Here is a 22,745-nt window from a genome sequence, read left to right on the forward strand (position 1 = left end):
AGAAAAGAGGGGAAAGAGAGAAAAGGAGGGGAAAAGGGGAAAGAGAGAAAAGAGGAAAGACAGGGTGCCCACATAATGGTAAAAGGTGGGTGAAAAGAAGAGTGAACAGGGAAAGAGAGTAAAGCAAGGAAAGAGGGGAAAGAGGGAAAGAAAGAGGAAGAGGGGAAGAGGGGAAGAGGAAAGAGGAAAAGAGGGGAAAAGAGAGAAGAGAGAAAGAGAGAAAAGAGGGGAAAGAGAGAAAAGAGGGGAAAGAGGGGAAAGAGAGGAAAGAGGAGGAAAGAGGGGAAAAGGGGAAAGAGAGAAAAGAGAGGAAAGAGAGGAAAGAGAGGAAAGAGAGGAAAGAGGGGAAAGAGAGGAAAGAGAGAAAAGAGGGGAAAGAGAGGAAAGAGGGGAAAGAGAGGAAAGAGAGAAAAGAGGGGAAAGAGAGAAAAGAGGGGAAAGAGAGGAAAGAGAGAAAAGAGGGGAAAGAGGGGAAAGAGGGGAAAGAGAGGAAAGAGGGGAAAGAGAGGAAAGAGAGAAAAGAGGGGAAAGAGAGAAAGAGGGGAAAGAGGGGAAAGAGAGGAAAGAGAGAAAAGAGGGGAAAGAGAGGAAAGAGGGGAAAGAGGGGAAAGAGAGGAAGAGGGGAAAGAGAGGAAAGAGAGGAAAGAGGGGAAGAGAGGAAAGAGGGGAAAGAGAGGAAAGAGAGAAAAGAGGGGAAAGAGGGGAAAGAGAGGAAACAGGGGAAAGAGGGAAAAGAGAGAAAAGAGGGGAAAGAGAGGAAAGAGAGGAAAGAGAGGAACAGGGGAAAGAGGGAAAGAGGGGAAAGAAGCAGAAAAGGCTTTTGTGAATGAGAACACTTGAGAACACATGTTAATACAATCTTGAATTGAATGTACATTAGCAGTTAATGTTTCGTTGAATGCTACTCAACATGTATATTCTCTATTGTTGCCTCTTATTGTTCATCTGGCTTATCTCTATATACTCCTCAGAGAGGAGAGCTTCACAGTAACCTAGACAAGAGAGCTTCACAGTAACCTAGACAAGAGAGCTTCACAGTAACCTAGAGAAGAGAGCTTCACAGTAACCTAGAGAAGAGAGCTTCACAGTAACCTAGAGAAGAGAGCTTCACAGTAACCTAGAGAAGAGAGCTTCACAGTAACCTAGAGAAGAGAGCTTCACAGTAACCTAGAGAAGAGACCTTCACAGTAACCTAGAGAAGAGAGCTTCACAGTAACCTAGAGAAGAGAGCTTCACAGTAACCTAGAGAAGAGAGCTTCACAGTAACCTAGAGAAGAGAGCTTCACAGTAACCTAGAGAAGAGAGCTTCACAGTAACCTAGAGAAGAGACCTTCACAGTAACCTAGAGAAGAGAGCTTCACAGTAACCTAGAGAAGAGAGCTTCACAGTAACCTAGAGAAGAGAGCTTCACAGTAACCTAGAGAAGATAGCTTCAACGTAAACTAGAGAAGATAGCTTCACAGTAACCTAGAGAAGAGAAGATAGCTTCAAAGTAAACTAGAGAAAGGGAGCTGTACAGTAATCAAGGGAAGAGAAGATAGCTTCAAAGTAAACTAGAGAAGAGAGCTTCATAGTAACCTAGAGAAGAAAGCTTCATAGTAACCTAGAGAAGAGAGCTTCACAGTAACCTAGAGAAGAGAGGCGCACAGGAATGGACTGACTTACCCCTGGTACTCATGATGCTCACAGGTTCTCATCCAAGATGATGTTCCCAGAAAATGATTTTCAGAGCAGCTATAATTCCAATAAACCGAAATATCCTTTCCACTCTGTGACTTTTCAATGCGAAGATAGGGAGACCCGAAGAAAGACAGAGTGAAAGAGCGACAGGAAGAGAGGATGAGAGAGGGTGCTCTGGAATCCAATTCGTAAATGACAACCCTCCTCCTCTTCTTCAATGGTCGATGAGAAAAATAACTTCAGGCAGCCAGGAAAGATACAATGTTGCTCAGTCGCATTCCATGTTTTTCATGTTGTCCGTCCCGGTTGATTCCACAGTGTTCTCTCAAAGCGCTGACCATGGTTGGCACTGCCGTGCGCTCACTCTCCTCTCTCCCGGTTGGTATGTGAAAAGCGCTCGCGCTCCAACGTCAAGCTCCCATCCCTCTGGAGCGACGTCACCGGAGCAGAGCGCGCGGGTTCGGTGTGGCACGCGAGCGAACCAGGGAGCCAACGATGAGCGCGTTTTCTCAAGGGAGATGAGGGGAGAACAGGCGCACCGGCGGCATTGGATTTAAACTCCGCGGATGATTAACAGGGATGACACCGCCCTCTTCTGGAAGTATATTCTAGTGCACACTAATATATTAATTGCAGTTTTATATCGGAAACAAAGGATGAGGTTCATATATACAGGTATGGAACCATTGATATCAATCAGTAGCTATTCATGCTTGTACAGAGATTGAATGGCGCTGCCAGGGCTGCGCTCCTCATGACATTGTCGCCACCTGTCGGACATTAGTGCTCATTTGAACCTGCTGCTTGGAGCCACGTGGGAAGAGATGATACGAGACTACTGATGCTGACCGATTAAAACAAGTTAAACTATGTGGGGGCCCTGAGCAGGATTTGATTTGGGAGCACACTGTACCTCGTTGTAACTCCTGGGTAAAGGGAGAGACAGCCCTGGATCAAAACATAACGTAGGCTATTGGCAGCAGGTAAGCCAGCCGTCCATCAGAAGACTTAATAAAACCGTTCTTTACCCAAACTTGTCCATGTCTATTCAAGCCCCGTGGGCTAGTTTACCAGTAAGGACAGTTAGGCATATAGTGAAGCCCACTAAATATCTCAGAATATTATGATCAACGCTTTGTGTGTGTGTGTGTGTGTGTGTGTGTGTGTGTGTCAGGGGGTTGTTAGACTGTGTGCCTGGACAAAAGGTTGGGATTGTAGGGTTTAGGAGAGGAATGCACCAGACAAGGGATACAGTGTGCTGACCTGAGTGTGACTTTGACAGAGTGGACACAATACTCCATCAACGTAACACATCACAACATAACAACACACTGCTGTTGTAATGGCAATGGGTAACACTTTACTTACCGGCAGACTGTTATAATGCATTATAATACAATCTTATACCATGGCATAGTTGAATACTCGATTCTGATTGGCTTGAAAGGCATTCTAGAGTGTGCATTATTCCTCTGTAATGCACAGCAATAACCAACGGCTATTACGTTCATTCTTAGTGTTCTACGTTAGAGCTGCTTTTGAAAGCAAAAGTTGAATTCAAAACATTATTGACATTGTTGAATTCGATTTTCATAATAGCAAGCTAAGAGGACTGATGGTTTGGTTAGCTAAGCTAGCAAGCAATGACTGTATATATGAATGGACAAAGCCATCAATCACATGACACCATTCATTCCTATGTGAAGACTCCACGGGTGTGTTCGAGCGGTAAGCCTAACGAAGCTGACTGTAGACGAAAGTTGGCGAGTGAAGTCCGGGGAGGTGCATCTGCAACAGCCGAAAGTCTGACACTGTAGTTGTTTTCCAACAGCAAGGCTCAGATCAAAATGGCAGTTCCAACATAGCTGCTATTGTTTCTAAAAGTTCTTCTGTATAAATGCCAAAATAAACTTTTGTATAACCTCCATATCACACAGTCACAAACTGAAAACATAACGTGTACAGTGGTTAGAGAAATGGAACAAGTCACATCCAGTAGATTCCTCAGAGTTGTAGTTGATGAAAAGTTATCCTGGAAAGGCTCAATTTGTCTGTAGCAAAGTGATGAGATAGGTTGGTATCATCAGAAAGATGAGTGGTTTGGTTCATCAGGATTACTTCCTAACTCTATACTACAGCTTCATTGACCTATATCTCATTTACTGTAATATTGTCTGGGCCAGTACATACAGTTGAAGTCGGAAGTTTACATACACCTTAGTCAAATACATTTAAGCTCAGTTTTTCACAATTCCTGACATTTAATCCTTGTAAAAATTGCATGTCTTAGGTCAGTTAGGATCACCACTTTATTTTAAGAATGTGAAATGTCAGAATAATAGTAGAGAGAATGATTTAGTTCAGCTTTTATTTTTTTCATCACATTCCCAGAGGGTCAAAAGTTTACATACACTTAATTAGTATTTGGTAGCATTGCCTTTAAATTGTTTAACTTGGGTCAAACGTTTCGGGTAGCCTTCCACAAGCTTCCCACAATAGGTTGGGTGAATTTTGGCCCATTCCTCCTGACAGAGCTGGTGTCAATACCTTGACTTTGTTGTCCTAAAGCCATTTTGCCACAACTTTTGAAGTATGCTTGGGTCATTGTCCATTTTGAAGACCCATTTGCGTATGCCTCCTACCTACACAAATGACTCATTTTACCAAAGACATTTGCAAGACTCGCCACCTCTAATTACCTGGCTCCATCTGCACCTTTATTTAAGAAACTCAATATCTTGTCTAATTACGACGTTAATCTACGTCAATTATGCACTTTCATCTACAAATACACATACCCTCCAGACAGATTACCTAAATCCTTCAATGGATTCTTCCAGGTTAATTCTGAAATCCATCCATATAATACAAGACACTGCTATAACCTTCACCCTCCCCACCAAACTAGCCAATAATCCCTCCATGTAGCCTAACTCTCTCTCTCACATAATCAAACATGCTTTTTCTTCTTTACTGGGTATGTCATGTTCAGTTATAATTAATAGGTTTTGTTTAACTGATTGAACACACTTTTGTTTTGTACTTATATATTTGTGGTGTGGTTTTCATATTAGCCCATTTGGTTTTCCAACCTCACCTGCATACCGTTTTTATCAGTTTTTCATCTGCACTGTTTTGTCATTCACTTCTTTCCTTTGCAAATAAATAAAACCTAAAACCCTAGAGAGAGGTCTCAAATATCACTTTCATTTGTATCCCCTGTAGCTTTACAATTGCAAAGTTAGTTCCTGTTTCAGTCACGTCTTTGGCTATGTTCCTGTGGGTTATACAAAATTCCCCTATAGATTGGTTGACATATAATTCCACCCACAATGCAGGTGATGGCTGCATGGTGCAGTTGGTGAGAAGCAACTGCAGCGACTTCATCAAAACACATGATTTCTGTAAAGTTCATGCAGTCAACATGTATCCTCACATTTTCTTCCACCCCAATTGGTAGTTATAGTCTTGTCCCATCACTGCAACTCCCATACGGACTCAAAGGTTGAGAGCCGTGCATCCTCCAAAACACAAACCCACACTGCCCGCTTAACCTGGAAGGCAGCCCCACCAATGTGTTGGAGGAAACACAGTACAGCTGGCAACTGAAGTCAGCATACCTGCACTGGAACCCACTACAAAGAGTTGCTAGAGCACAATGCAACAAGGACATCCTGGAACACCAAACCCTTTCCTAACCCAGATGACATGGCCTGGGATTGAACCCAGGCCTGAAGTGATGCCTCTAGCACTGCGATGCAGTGCCTTCGACCTCTGCGCCACTCAAGAGGCCCTGTATTCTGACATTTTTATATCCATAATACAACACACTTTGAAAGGCGGTGACCATCAACTTGACAAAAGTGATCTGCTTAAACACACCCTATAGCGCATTGAAGCCAAATTAAGTTGGTTAAGATGTCCTTTCACAGAGACATTCGCAGTTTGAGCTACTCCAATAAGTGAAGTTGCAGGCTAGCTCAGTGCTGCCCCCTCTCATTAATAAGTAACTCAAGTTGAAGACCGACCAGGGTACTCCAGGCCGCTATTAGCAACTCAATTATTCGTATAAATCAAATCAAATTTTATTAGTCACATGCGCCAAGTACAACAGGTGTAGATCTTACAGTCAAATGCTTACTTACGAGCACCTAACCAACAAATACGGATAAGAATAAGAAATAAAAGTCACAAGTAATTAAAGAACAGGAGTAAAATAACAATAGCGAGACTATATACAAAGGGGTACCAGTACATAGTCAATAGTACATCGTTGAGGTAATATGTACATGTAGGTAGGATTAATAAAGTGCCTATGCATTGATGATAATAACAGAGAGTAGCAGCAGTGCAGAAGCCTCTTGGACCTAGACTTGGCGTGCCGGTACCGCTTGCCGTGCGGTAGCAGAGAGATCAGTCTATGGGGTGGCTGGGGTCTTTGACAATTTTTAGGCCCTTCCTATGTCACCGCCTGGTATAGAGGTTCTGCATGGCAGGAAGCTTGGCCCCAGTGATGTACTGGGCCATTTGCACTACCCTCTGTAGTACCTTGTGGTCGGAGGCCGAGCAGTTGCCACATCAGGCAGTGATGCAACCAGTCAGGACGCTCTCGATGGTGCAGCTGTAGAACCTTTTGAGGATCTGAGGACCCATGCCAAGTCTTTTCAGTCTCCTGAGGGGGAATAGGTTTTGTCGTGCGCTCTTCACGACTATCTTGGTGTGCTTGGACCATGTTAGTTTGTTGGTGATGTGGACACCAATGAACTTGAAGCTCTCAACCTGCTCCACTGCAGCCCCGTTGATGAGAATGGGGGCGTGCTCAGTCCTCTTTTTCCTGTAGTCCACAATCATCTCCTTTGTCTTGATCATGTTGAGGGAGAGGTTGTTGTCCTGGCACCACACAGCCAGGTCTCTGACCTCCTCCCTATAGGCTGTCCCAGTACTCCTCAATGCCATCGGAAGAATCCCAGAACATATTCCAGTCTGTGCTAGCAAAACTGTCCTGTAGCTTAGCATCTGCTTTCATTTTTGCTTGTAAGCAGGAATCAGGAGAATAGAATTATGGTCAGATTTGCCAAATGGAGGGCGATGGAGAGCTTTGTATGCGTCTCTGTGTGTCATGGGCGTCGTAAGGATTGGACCAAGGCGCAGCGAGTAAAGTGCTCATCTTCTTAATTTATTTAAAGAAAAAACACTTAAACAAAATAAACAAAACGACGAAACAGTTCCGTAAGGCAACACAGGCTATACAGGAAAACAACCACGCACAAAACACAAGTGAAACAAACCCCAACTAAATATGGCCTCCAATTAGAGGCAATGACAACCAACTGCCTCTAATTGGAAGTCCTACCAAAACCCCAACATAGAAATAGAAAACTAGATTTAAACATAGAAATAGAAAACATAGAACCTAAACCAAAAACACCGAAACAAAGAAAACAAACACCCCCTGACCAAACTACAATGACAAATAACCCCTTTTACTGGTCAGGATGTGACAGTACCCCCCCCCCCCCGGTCCCTGTGCTACGGTCCCTGTGCTACAACCCCCCTTCCCAATCCTCCCACTACGGAGGTGGCTCTGGCTCTGGGCGTAGCTCCCATTCAGAAGACTCTAGGCTGGGGAGCGTCGCTGGAGACTCCGGGCTGGGGAGCGTCGCTGGAGACTCCAGGCTGAGGAGCGTCGCTGGAGACTCTGGGATGAGGAGCGTCGCTGGAGACTCCGGGCTGAGGAGCGTCGCTGGAGGCTCAGGGCTGAGGAGCATCGCTGGAGGCTCAGGGCTGAGGAGCGTTGCTGGAGGCTCAGGGCTGAGGAGCGTCACTAGAGGCTCAGGGCTGATGCGGGGAGCAGGAGCAGGACGTACTGGACTGGGCAGGCGCACTAGAGGCCTGATGCGTGGGGCTGGCTTTGGAAGCGCCAGACTAGTAACACGCACCTCAGAGCTAGTGCAGGGAGCAGGAACAGGACGTACTGGACTGGGCAGGCGCACTAGAGGCCTGATGCGTGGGGCTAGCTTTGGAGGCGCCAGACTAGTAACACGCACCTCAGGGCTAGTGCGGGGAGCAGGAAAAGGGTAAATTGGACCGAGGAAATGCACTGGTGGCCAGATGCGCTGCGCCGGTGCACTTCTCCCTGACTGCCGGCCAACGCTTGCCCGGCAACGCTGCGAAGCCCTTATTGACCGCACTGGACTGTGCGTGGGTATGGGCGACACAGTGCGTATCTCTGCATAACAAGGTGCTTGCTTGATCCGTCGCTCCCCATAATAAGCACGGGGAGTTGGCTCAGGTCTCCACCCTGACTCTGCAAAACTCCCCGTGTGCACCCCCAAACATTTTTGGGGGGGATGCCTCTCGGCCTCATGTAGCTCCCTTAATTCCGTCTCCCAGAAACGTCATTCTGCCTTTGCTGCCTCCAGTTCCTCCCTCGGTCACCGGTAGTCCCCAGCCTGCCTCCAGGGTCCCTTTCTGTCTAATATCTCCTCCCATGTCCACGACTCCAAATATTTCTCCTGCTGCTCCTTTTTCCGCTGCTTGGTCCTTTTTTGGTGGGTGGTTCTGTCATGGACGTCGTAAGGATTGGACCAAGGCGCAGCGAGTAAAGTGCTCATCTTCTTAATTTATTTAAAGAAAAAACACTTAAACAAAATAAACAAAATGACGAAACAGTTCCGTAAGGCAACACAGGCCATACAGGAAAACAACCACACACAAAACACAAGTGAAACAAACCCCAACTAAATATGGCCTTCAATTAGAGGCAACGACAACCAGCTGCCTCTAATTGGAGGTCCTATCAAAACCCAACATAGAAATAGAAAACTAGATTTAAACATAGAAATAGAAAACATAGAACCTAAACCAAAAACACCGAAACACACAAAACAAAAACCCCCTGCCACGCCCTGACCAAACTACAATGACAAATAACCCCTTTTACTGGTCAGGACGTGACACAGTGTGTGGAGTAAGGTGGTCCTGAGTTGATTTTCCCTCTGGTTGCACATTTAACATGCTGATAGAAATTTGGTAAAACAGATTTAAGTTTCCCCTGCATTAAAGTCCCCGGCTACTAGGAGCGCCGTTTCTGGGTGAGCGTTTTATTGTTTGCTTTTGGCGGAATACAGCTCATTCAGTGCTGTCTTAGTGCCAGCCTCTGACTGTGATGGTATGTAAATAGCTATCAAAAATACAGAAGAAAACTCTCTAGGTAGGTAGTGTGGTCTACAGTTTATCATGAGATACTCAACCTCAGGCGAGCAATATCTCGAGACTTCCTTAGATATCGTGCACCAGCTGTTTACAAAAATGCAAAGTCCGCCGCCCCTTGTCTTACCAGACACCGCAGTTCTATCCTGCCGGTGCAGCGTATCACCAGCCAGCTGTATGTTGATAGTGTCGTCGTTCAGCCACATCTCCGTGAAGCATAAAATATGCTATGCTTTGCTAGCAGAATGAAAGTGTCACGGCAGTGGGGGTTTATTCGATCGCCTACGAATTCTCAGAAGGCAGCCTGCCCTCCGGCCCCTTTTCTCTGCCTCCTCTTCACGCAAATCATGGGGATCTGGGCCTGTTCCCGAGAAAGCAGTATATCGTTCGTGTCGGCCTCGTCAGGCTCGTTAAAGGAAAAAAAGGATTCTGCCAGTCCGTGGTGGGTAATCGCAGTCCTCGGTCATAAGAGATGGTAGCAGCAACATTATGTACAAAATGAGTAAAAAAATAAGTTACAAACAACGCAAATAAACAAACAAAAAAACACAATCGGTTGGGGGCACATAAAACATCTGCCTTCTTCTCCGGCACCATCTTATATATTCTTCTGTGTGCGATTTTAAAAGAAGTTTTTCAATGACAAACATCTGGTGTATTAGAAGCAATTATTGGTACCATGATTGTCCTCAAAATATATTTTTTATTTCCTCGAAGATTGACATTTTTACATTCACTATAGGGGATCCTGTTTTCTTCAAACAATGCCTGCAGTACCACGGTCGGCCTTCAAATTCCATGGCTTCAATAAGAGGGGGCAGTCATTCTCCCCTGCTAGCAAGTCTGTTTACTTGGTTAGCAAGGCAACTATTGTACTTTAGACAGTGTTTGCCCTAGGGGGGGAAAAAAAAAAGGAAATGTTTGTAAAACAAGAAATGAATTACAAGCAGTAATGTGGTATATTGCTTATTCATTTCATTTTTGTGACCTGTGTCTTTTAACCAATGTATTTTAAAATAAATAATTTACATAACATAGTAAAAACAAATAAACAGTTTTACAACTGAACATCACTAATCAACAAAGTGCCTGCCCTGGCACAAAATGTGTGAACTATATTATTATAGTTCAGGGCTCCAGGCTGACATTTTTTACAAGGAGTACATCATTTCCTACTCAGTATAAATGTAAAATCACAGAAGTACATCTAGGGGCACAATGTAAGCATTTCATTTCATTGATTAATTAATAACATTTTTTTTGAGTGTTCCATGTTCAATCAAGCACAATGTAGGCTACCCTTAAAGAGTAACTTTTATGATTATTATTATTATAATGTACATTTTTTATTAGTTTGAGTGAAACACGTCAATTATGGTCTTTCTGTTGACAGTTCATTACAAAAGGGATGTATTATAGTCTTTTAGTATTAAATCTAGCTGTTTTCACACCTAGCGGTTCAACTCTACCATTGAAATCGTGATGTAAAGGCATCTCAAGGGAGGGGTTCGGTATGAAATACACTCCCTTCTAGATGTGCTGGGTGGTACCACCTCAAGGTTTACTATAAAAGCAGGTGACAGTGTGCCTTATTTGGCAATGGTCTTGGTAAGTGGAGTGTGCCAATATATTTAGCATGATGCTTCCTTGACCAGACTACTGACGTTACACAACATTCAAAAGGCAGTAAGGCACATTTCCGCATATGACCAAATTCTACGTTTTTGTTTACCATTTCATACATATATAATGTTTGTGCTTTTACGAAGAAAAATGACATGTAGGCTATGAGGATTATATGTTTATATTCATAGCCACAGCCATTGTAACAAGAACTAGATGACAATGGTGGTCATATCAACTGATATTTATTCCTGTTATGGCTGATTAGCGTAGCAGTGTGTTAAAGCAGTTGGCTCATAGTTAAATGGCTGTGAGCTCTAATCCCACATGGGCCACATATTATTATTATATTTGTATATATTTTATTTACAACATTCATCCTGTGCTCACACACTTCCAATTCTGAAAAGTGAAAGCGTACCTGTGAGAGGGTTCACTCTGGTAGTAGTTGTAGGTTTTTATACAGTACCCAATGAGCAATCTGTAAGTTCATTTGACCATTGGAAAAATACCTACTGCATAAAGACTGCAATACGGGTTGGATTGAATTGAGCCCCTAATATTCATTTTCAAGATGATGAATGCACTTTTCTTCCCAACACAATACCTCAATAAATGTGAGTCCGCATTTCAGACTTTTTTTGGAGGGTTTTGAATTTTCACTGCAAGTGGTAATAGATGTCAGGAACTCAGCACCTTACCACTGTCAACTGTCCAGAGCCATATTTACTCACGATGCACATCATTTTATTATCAGAGCGTGCCAGTGGACTTCTGCTAAGTATGCTTTAGTGTGAAAGTGTTGGGATCAGGTAGAACTACGTTTACCCACCCACAACCTCTCACCTGAATGCATTTTTTTTTAACTTGAAAGGATTGGGGAAAGGCTGAAATTGGGGTTGAGATTTACCCTTTAACAGTTGAGTCATTAGCTGAGACAAAAATGTTAAACTGCCCCCTGCTAGTGAAATGTACCCACCTATGACAAAATCTACCCGCATTTGGTGGGTGTTCATTTCCCACCCTGGTCCAGACCCATAGTGTTTAAGGAATCTAACTAACGTCACATGACACTCTTGTCCCAACACATAGAGCCTTCTGGTGCAGGTAGGATCCAGACATGAACACATAGAGCCTTCTGGTGCAGGTAGGATCCAGACATGAACACATAGAGCCTTCTGGTGCAGGTAGGATCCAGACATGAACACATAGAGCCTTCTGGTGCAGGTAGGATCCAGACATGAACACATAGAGCCTTCTGGTGCAGGTAGGATCCAGACATGAACACATAGAGCCTTCTGGTGCAGGTAGAATCCAGACATGAACACTTATAGTCTTCTGGTGCAGGTAGGATCCAGACATGAACACATAGAGCCTTCTGGTGCAGGTAGGAAGCAGACAGAACTTTTACAGCAGCGGAAAGAAGCTTTCAGCCTCAACAACTTAACAGTGTCAACTAGCGCCAGGTTAAGGCAATGAACATTACAGTAAACATAGAAAGCATGTTTAGCCTCTCCCTTATTCTGGCTGCCTCTCATCACTGATGATCCATCATAACCTTGCCAAACAAGATGGGGTCTTTACTCTAGGCCATGTCTTTCCAGGCAGTGGATTATTTATTCTGTGAGTCATTCTGCATCTAAACGGGTGGCTTGTTGGAAGCCTAGGAAGCTTTCATGCACGGACTCATTGTAGTAGTACCTCAGTACCAATAATAGCTGCTCCTTCCTTTGGTTTCTTCAGCATTGACTGAGAACACTCTTGTCTTGTATAGGTGGTGTGTTTTACATTACCTGTTGCTTAAAATGTTTTCATTACCACTGGGTCATGCTTTGTGATCTCTGCTAAAAAGGTTCCCCTTGTTAACGGACTCTTCTGTCTCACTGTGACCCCTTTGTGCAATATTTTCGTTGCCGTCAAGAGAAGTACTTCAGCCTCTGTTGTTATGTACATGTGATTCTGTTTGACTTTTATCTGGTACTCCTCCTCTATGGAATCAAACAGGATTTCTGGAAATATTTCCTTCTTATGCTCAGTCCATGCAAATGTGGCGTTGACATGACTCTCTGACTTCTCCTGTACTTTAAACCCAGTGTCTTTGTACACTGCGACATTTTGAAGGCAGATTCTGGGGCATTTGGCAGGGAGAAGTGTCTACATGCAAAACACTCTGGTGCCAAGAGTCATTGAATGGCTTCCTCCTGTTACCTTGCATAGTTATTGGAAAGACCTTAAACTGAGGATGTGCTGGACCTGCTGCTCTGGACTGTGAAACATCTGCAAATTATACATGATCACGATTAGTAAAGTACAAGGCCAGGTTGTGCTTATAGGCTTTAGACCACCTGCAGGGAAAGTGTGTGTGTGTGTGTGTCTGTGTGCATGTGTAAGACATGCAGTGAAGTGTGCTCTTGTGTCAAGCGTGCATTGCACCCATTGTCTTCTGAGCTGAAAACAGGAAACTCCTCTTCATGAGGGCAGCAGGGTTCTGCACCGGCGTATTCTCCTCGCCAGTGTGTATACGGGATAATCAACGAGGGGCTATTCGTTCTCTGGAAAATAATGCACAATGTGAAAGCATTATTTTACAGAGAACGCATAGAGCCCTGAGTTGATTATTCTGCTTATACCACGGCTATAATTGAACACATTTGCCGCTAGAAATGTGTTTGTTTGCTTGTTGGAATGCACTGAGGTAACTACAAAAGCTAGCAACTTTACTATAATCAGCTGAATGAGAGACAATGAGAACCCTCCAACAGGGTCTGCATATCAGGGCAGGTCAAGTGGCGACAGTGACGATGACCGGGAGGCTCATTATAGAAGTAAATGACCTTATATGATTTGGGATTGTTGATTGGACGATTAGTGGGTTAACATAATAAACAAATATATTGCCAAGGTGTAGAGCAGGGATGTCTTGTGCCCACAGCAATCGTAGGGGGGGTTGAAGTTTTGTGGCTCTGAGAGATTGAGAGGAGAGAAAGAGAGAGAGAGAGAGAAAGACGAAGAAAGTGAGAGAGACAGAGAGAGAGAGAGAGAGAGAGAGAGAGAGAGAGAGAAAGGCGCCTCTCTACATCCGTCTATTGTCTTGTTTCCTCTCCGCTCTGTTATGGACTTGGCTTCCTCTCTCCGCTCCACTCAGTCATGTCATGTTACTGTTACTATAGGTTAACACAACACACCCAGACTCTGTCATGTTACTGTTACTATAGGTTAACACAACACACCCAGACTCTGTCATGTTACTGTTACTATAGGTTAACACAACACACCCAGACTCTGTCATGTTACTGTTACTACAGGTTAACACAACACACCCAGACTCTGTCATGTTACTGTTACTATAGGTTAACACAACACACCCAGACTCTGTCATGTTACTGTTACTATAGGTTAACACAACACAGTCCAGACTCTGTCATGTTACTGTTACTATAGGTTAACACAACACACCCAGACTCTGTCATGTTACTGTTACTATAGGTTAACACAACACACCCAGACTCTGTCATGTTACTGTTACTATAGGTTAACACAACACAGTCCAGACTCTGTTATGTTACTGTTACTATAGGTTAACACAACACAGCCCAGACTCAGTCATGTTACTGTTACTATAGGTTAACACAACACAGTCCAGACTCTGTCATGTTGCTGTTACTATAGGTTAACACAACACAGTCCAGACTCTGTCATGTTACTGTTACTATAGGTTAACACAACACACCCAGACTCTGTCATGTTACTGTTACTATAGGTTAACACAACACAGTCCAGACTCTGTCATGTTACTGTTACTATAGGTTAACACTACACAGTCCAGACTATGTCATGTTACTGTTACTACAGGTTAACACAAAACACCCAGACTCTGTCATGTTACTGTTACTATAGGTTAACACTACACACCCAGACTCTGTCATGTTACTGTTACTATAGGTTAACACAACACACCCAGACTCTGTCATGTTACTGTTACTATAGGTTAACACAACACACCCAGACTCTGTCATGTTACTGTTACTATAGGTTAACACAACACACCCAGACTCTGTCATGTTACTGTTACTATAGGTTAACACAACACACCCAGACTCTGTCATGTTACTGTTACTATAGGTTAACACAACACAGTCCAGACTCTGTCATGTTACTGTTACTATAGGTTAACACAACACACCCAGACTCTGTCATGTTACTGTTACTATAGGTTAACACAAAACACCCAGACTCTGTCATGTTACTGTTACTATAGGTTAACACAACACACCCAGACTCTGTCATGTTACTGTTACTATAGGTTAACACAACACAGTCCAGACTCTGTCATGTTACTGTTACTATAGGTTAACACAACACACCCAGACTCTGTCATGTTACTGTTACTATAGGTTAACACAACACAGTCCAGACTCTGTCATGTTACTGTTACTATAGGTTAACACTACACACCCAGACTCTGTCATGTTACTGTTACTATAGGTTAACACAACACAGTCCAGACTCTGTCATGTTACTGTTACTATAGGTTAACACAACACAGTCCAGACTCTGTCATGTTACTGTTACTATAGGTTAACACAACACACCCAGACTCTGTCATGTTACTGTTACTACAGGTTAACACAACACACCCAGACTCTGTCATGTTGCTGTTACTATAGGTTAACACAACACAGTCCAGACTCTGTCATGTTACTGTTACTATAGGTTAACACAACACACCCAGACTCTGTCATGTTACTGTTACTATAGGTTAACACAACACACCCAGACTCTGTCATGTTACTGTTACTATAGGTTAACACAACACACCCAGACTCTGTCATGTTACTGTTACTATAGGTTAACACAACAGACCCAGACTCTGTCATGTTACTGTTACTATAGGTTAACACAACACAGTCCAGACTCTGTCATGTTACTGTTACTACAGGTTAACACAACACACCCAGACTCTGTCATGTTACTGTTACTATAGGTTAACACAACAGACCCAGACTCTGTCATGTTACTGTTACTATAGGTTAACACAACACAGTCCAGACTCTGTCATGTTACTGTTACTATAGGTTAACACAACACACACAGACTCTGTCATGTTACTGTTACTACAGGTTAACACAACACACCCAGACTCTGTCATGTTGCTGTTACTATAGGTTAACACAACACAGTCCAGACTCTGTCATGTTACTGTTACTATAGGTTAACACAACACACCCAGACTCTGTCATGTTACTGTTACTACAGGTTAACACAACACACCCAGACTCTGTCATGTTACTGTTACTATAGGTTAACACAACACACCCAGACTCTGTCATGTTACTGTTACTATAGGTTAACACAACACACCCAGACTCTGTCATGTTACTGTTACTATAGGTTAACACTACACACCCAGACTCTGTCATGTTACTGTTACTATAGGTTAACACAACACAGTCCAGACTCTGTCATGTTACTGTTACTATAGGTTAACACAACACACCCCGACTCTGTCATGTTACTGTTACTATAGGTTAACACAACACAGTCCAGACTCTGTCATGTTACTGTTACTATAGGTTAACACAACACACCCAGACTCTGTCATGTTACTGTTACTATAGGTTAACACAACACACCCAGACTCTGTCATGTTACTGTTACTATAGGTTAACACAACACAGTCCAGACTCTGTCATGTTACTGTTACTATAGGTTAACACAACACACCCAGACTCTGTCATGTTACTGTTACTATAGGTTAACACAACACAGTCCAGACTCTGTCATGTTACTGTTACTATAGGTTAACACAAAACACCCAGACTCTGTCATGTTACTGTTACTACAGGTTAACACAACACACCCAGACTCTGTCATGTTACTGTTACTATAGGTTAACACAACACACCCAGACTCTGTCATGTTACTGTTACTACAGGTAAACACAACACACCCAGACTCTGTCATGTTACTGTTATTATAGGTTAACACAACACAGTCCAGACTCTGTCATGTTACTGTTACTATAGGTTAACACAACACACCCAGACTCTGTCATGTTACTGTTACTATAGGTTAACACAACACAGTCCAGACTCTGTCATGTTACTGTTACTATAGGTTAACACAACACAGTCCAGACTCTGTCATGTTACTGTTACTATAGGTTAACACAACACAGTCCACACTCTGTCATGTTACTGTTACTATAGGTTAACACAACACAGTCCACACTCTGTCATGTTGCTGTTACTATAGGTTAACACAACACACCCAGACTCTGTCATGTTACTGTTACTATAGGTTAACACAACACAGTCCAGACTCTGTCATGTTACTGTTACTATAGGTTAACACAACACACCCAGACTCTGTCATGTTACTGTTACTATAGGTAAACACAACACAGTCCAGACTCTGTCATGTTACTGTTACTATAGGTTAACACAACACACCCAGACTCTGTCATGTTACTGTTACTATAGGTTAACACAACACACCCAGACTCTGTCATGTTACTGTTACTATAGGTTAACACAACACACCCAGACTCTGTCATGTTACTGTTACTATAGGTTAACACAACACACCCAGACTCTGTCATGTTACTGTTACTATAGGTTAACACAACAGACCCAGACTCTGTCATGTTACTGTTACCATAGGTAACACAACACAGTCCAGACTCTGTCATGTTACTGTTACTATAGGTTAACACAACACACCCAGACTCTGTCATGTTACTGTTACTATAGGTTAACACAACACACCCAGACTCTGTCATGTTACTGTTACTATAGGTTAACACTACACAGTCCAGACTCTGTCATGTTACTGTTACTACAGGTTAACACAAAACACCCAGACTCTGTCATGTTTCTGTTACTATAGGTTAACACAACACACCCAGACTCTGTCATGTTACTGTTACTATAGGTTAACACAACACACCCAGACTCTGTCATGTTACTGTTACTATAGGTTAACACAACACACCCAGACTCTGTCATGTTACTGTTACTATAGGTTAACACTACACAGTCCAGACTCTGTCATGTTACTGTTACTATAGGTTAACACAACACACCCAGACTCTGTCATGTTACTGTTACTATAGGTTAACACTACACACCCAGACTCTGTCATGTTACTGTTACTATAGGTTAACACAACACACCCATACTCTGTCATGTTACTGTTACTATAGGTTAACACAACACAGTCCAGACTCTGTCATGTTACTGTTACTATAGGTTAACACAACACAGTCCAGACTCTGTCATGTTACTGTTACTATAGGTTAACACAACACACCCAGACTCTGTCATGTTACTGTTACTATAGGTTAACACAACACACCCAGACTCTGTCATGTTACTGTTACTATAGGTTAACACAACACAGTCCAGACTCTGTTATGTTACTGTTACTATAGGTTAACACAACACACCCAGACTTTGTCATGTTACTGTTACTATAGGTTAACACAACACAGTCCAGACTCTGTCATGTTACTGTTACTATAGGTTAACACTACACAGTCCAGACTCTGTCATGTTACTGTTACTATAGGTTAACACAACACACCCAGACTCTGTCATGTTACTGTTACTATAGGTTAACACAACACACCCAGACTCTGTCATGTTACTGTTACTATAGGTTAACACAACACAGTCCAAACTCTGTTATGTTACTGTTACTATAGGTTAACACAACACACCCAGACTTTGTCATGTTACTGTTACTATAGGTTAACACAACACAGTCCAGACTCTGTCATGTTACTGTTACTATAGGTTAACACAACACAGTCCAGACTCTGTCATGTTACTGTTACTATAGGTTAACACAACACACCCAGACTCTGTCATGTTACTGTTACTATAGGTTAACACAACACACCCAGACTCTGTCATGTTACTGTTACTATAGGTTAACACAACACACCCAGACTCTGTCATGTTACTGTTACTATAGGTTAACACAACACAGTCCAGACTCTGTCATGTTACTGTTACTATAGGTTAACACAACACACCCAGACTCTGTCATGTTACTGTTACTATAGGTTAACACTACACACCCAGACTCTGTCATGTTACTGTTACTATAGGTTAACACAACACACCCATACTCTGTCATGTTACTGTTACTATAGGTTAACACAACACAGTCCAGACTCTGTCATGTTACTGTTACTATAGGTTAACACAACACAGTCCAGACTCTGTCATGTTACTGTTACTATAGGTTAACACAACACACCCAGACTCTGTCATGTTACTGTTACTATAGGTTAACACAACACACCCAGACTCTGTCATGTTACTGTTACTATAGGTTAACACAACACAGTCCAGACTCTGTTATGTTACTGTTACTATAGGTTAACACAACACACCCAGACTTTGTCATGTTACTGTTACTATAGGTTAACACAACACAGTCCAGACTCTGTCATGTTACTGTTACTATAGGTTAACACTACACAGTCCAGACTCTGTCATGTTACTGTTACTATAGGTTAACACAACACACCCAGACTCTGTCATGTTACTGTTACTATAGGTTAACACAACACACCCAGACTCTGTCATGTTACTGTTACTATAGGTTAACACAACACAGTCCAAACTCTGTTATGTTACTGTTACTATAGGTTAACACAACACACCCAGACTTTGTCATGTTACTGTTACTATAGGTTAACACAACACAGTCCAGACTCTGTCATGTTACTGTTACTATAGGTTAACACAACACAGTCCAGACTCTGTCATGTTACTGTTACTATAGGTTAACACAACACACCCAGACTCTGTCATGTTACTGTTACTATAGGTTAACACAACACACCCAGACTCTGTCATGTTACTGTTACTATAGGTTAACACAACACACCCAGACTCTGTCATGTTACTGTTACTATAGGTTAACACAACACAGTCCAGACTCTGTCATGTTACTGTTACTATAGGTTAACACAACACACCCAGACTCTGTCATGTTACTGTTACTATAGGTTAACACAACACACCCAGACTCTGTCATGTTACTGTTACTATAGGTTAACACAACACACCCAGACTCTGTCATGTTACTGTTACTATAGGTTAACACAACACACCCAGACTCTGTCATGTTACTGTTACTACAGGTTAACACAAAACACCCAGACTCTGTCATGTTACTGTTACTATAGGTTAACACAACACACCCAGACTCTGTCATGTTACTGTTACTATAGGTTAACACAACACACCCAGACTCTGTCATGTTACTGTTACTACAGGTTAACACAACACACCCAGACTCTGTCATGTTACTGTTACTATAGGTTAACACAACACACCCAGACTCTGTCATGTTACTGTTACTATAGGTTAACACAACACAGTCCAGACTCTGTTATGTTACTGTTACTATAGGTTAACACAACACACCCAGACTCTGTCATGTTACTGTTACTATAGGTTAACACAACACAGTCCAGACTCTGTTATGTTACTGTTACTATAGGTTAACACAACACACCCAGACTCTGTCATGTTACTGTTACTATAGGTTAACACAACACACCCAGACTCTGTCATGTTACTGTTACTATAGGTTAACACAACACACCCAGACTCTGTCATGTTACTGTTACTATAGGTTAACACAACACACCCAGACTCTGTCATGTTACTGTTACTATAGGTTAACACAAAACACCCAGACTCTGTCATGTTACTGTTACTATAGGTTAACACAACACAGCCAGACTGTCATGTTACTGTTACTATAGGTTAACACTACACAGTCCAGACTCTGTCATGTTACTGTTACTACAGGTAAACACAACACACCCAGACTCTGTCATGTTACTGTTACTATAGGTTAACACAACACACCCAGACTCTGTCATGTTACTGTTACTATAGGTTAACACAACACACCCAGACTCTGTCATGTTACTGTTACTATAGGTTAACACATCACACCCAGACTCTGTCATGTTACTGTTACTATAGGTTAACACAACACACCCAGACTCTGTCATGTTACTGTTACTATAGGTTAACACAACACACCCAGACTCTGTCATGTTACTGTTACTATAGGTTAACACAACACAGTCCAGACTCTGTTATGTTACTGTTACTATAGGTTAACACAACACAGTCCAGACTCTGTCATGTTACTGTTACTATAGGTTAACACTACACAGTCCAGACTCTGTCATGTTACTGTTACTACAGGTTAACACTACACACCCAGACTCTGTCATGTTACTGTTACTATAGGTTAACACAACACACCTAGACTCTGTCATGTTACTGTTACTATAGGTTAACACAACACAGTCCAGACTCTGTCATGTTGCTGTTACTGTAGGTTAACACAACACAGTCCAGACTCTGTCATGTTGCTGTTACTATAGGTTAACACAACACACCCAGACTCTGTCATGTTACTGTTACTATAGGTTAACACAACACACCCAGACTCTGTCATGTTACTGTTACTATAGGTTAACACAACACACCCAGACTCTGTCATGTTACTGTTACTACAGGTTAACACAACACACCCAGACTCTGTCATGTTACTGTTACTATAGGTTAACACAACACACCCAGACTCTGTCATGTTACTGTTACTATAGGTTAACACAACACACCCAGACTCTGTCATGTTACTGTTACTATAGGTTAACACAACACACCCAGACTCTGTCATGTTACTGTTACTACAGGTTAACACAACACACCCAGACTCTGTCATGTTACTGTTACTACAGGTTAACACAACACAGTCCAGACTCTGTCATGTTACTGTTACTATAGGTTAACACAACACACCCAGACTCTGTCATGTTACTGTTACTATAGGTTAACACTACACACCCAGACTCTGTCATGTTACTGTTACTATAGGTTAACACAACGCACCCAGACTCTGTCATGTTACTGTTACTATAGGTTAACACAACACACCCAGACTCTGTCATGTTACTGTTACTACAGGTTAACACAACACAGTCCAGACTCTGTCATGTTACTGTTACTATAGGTTAACACAACACACCCAGACTCTGTCATGTTACTGTTACTATAGGTTAACACTACACACCTAGACTCTGTCATGTTACTGTTACTATAGGTTAACACAACACACCCAGACTCTGTCATGTTACTGTTACTATAGGTTAACACAACACACCCAGACTCTGTCATGTTACTGTTACTATAGGTTAACACAACACACCCAGACTCTGTCATGTTACTGTTACTATAGGTTAACACAACACACCCAGACTCTGTCATGTTACTGTTACTATAGGTTAACACAACACACCCAGACTCTGTCATGTTACTGTTACTATAGGTTAACACAACACAGTCCAGACTCTGTTATGTTACTGTTACTATAGGTTAACACAACACAGTCCAGACTCTGTCATGTTACTGTTACTATAGGTTAACACTACACAGTCCAGACTCTGTCATGTTACTGTTACTACAGGTTAACACTACACACCCAGACTCTGTCATGTTACTGTTACTATAGGTTAACACAACACACCCAGACTCTGTCATGTTACTGTTACTATAGGTTAACACAACACAGTCCAGACTCTGTCATGTTGCTGTTACTGTAGGTTAACACAACACAGTCCAGACTCTGTCATGTTGCTGTTACTATAGGTTAACACAACACACCCAGACTCTGTCATGTTACTGTTACTATAGGTTAACACAACACACCCAGACTCTGTCATGTTACTGTTACTATAGGTTAACACAACACACCCAGACTCTGTCATGTTACTGTTACTACAGGTTAACACAACACACCCAGACTCTGTCATGTTACTGTTACTATAGGTTAACACAACACACCCAGACTCTGTCATGTTACTGTTACTATAGGTTAACACAACACACCCAGACTCTGTCATGTTACTGTTACTACAGGTTAACACAACACACCCAGACTCTGTCATGTTACTGTTACTACAGGTTAACACAACACAGTCCAGACTCTGTCATGTTACTGTTACTATAGGTTAACACAACACACCCAGACTCTGTCATGTTACTGTTACTATAGGTTAACACAACACACCCAGACTCTGTCATGTTACTGTTACTATAGGTTAACACAACACACCCAGACTCTGTCATGTTACTGTTACTATAGGTTAACACAACACAGTCCAGACTCTGTCATGTTGCTGTTACTAT

The 22,745-nt window shown here is 42.4% G+C and overlaps 1 protein-coding gene across 6 annotated transcripts in view; it reads right to left on the bottom strand.

Moving 5' to 3' along the window:
* LOC115205625 (actin-binding LIM protein 3) overlaps nt 1-2,311 on the bottom strand; it is an 86,685-nt gene extending 84,374 nt beyond the window's left edge. For 4 of the 6 annotated variants that reach the window (XM_029771798.1, XM_029771796.1, XM_029771797.1 and 1 more), the window contains exon 1: nt 1,666-2,311. In XM_029771798.1, coding sequence (XP_029627658.1) covers nt 1,666-1,678 — 13 coding nt within the window. In that variant the 5' untranslated portion in view covers nt 1,679-2,311. The remainder of the gene's footprint in view (nt 1-1,665) is intronic. The other 2 variants (XM_029771795.1, XM_029771801.1) reach the window with 2 other exon arrangements.
* Between the last annotated feature and the right edge of the window lie 20,434 nt (nt 2,312-22,745).

The sequence above is a fragment of the Salmo trutta genome, chromosome 13 (assembly GCF_901001165.1).
Source record: "Salmo trutta chromosome 13, fSalTru1.1, whole genome shotgun sequence".
Classification (NCBI taxonomy): Eukaryota; Metazoa; Chordata; class Actinopteri; order Salmoniformes; family Salmonidae; genus Salmo; species Salmo trutta.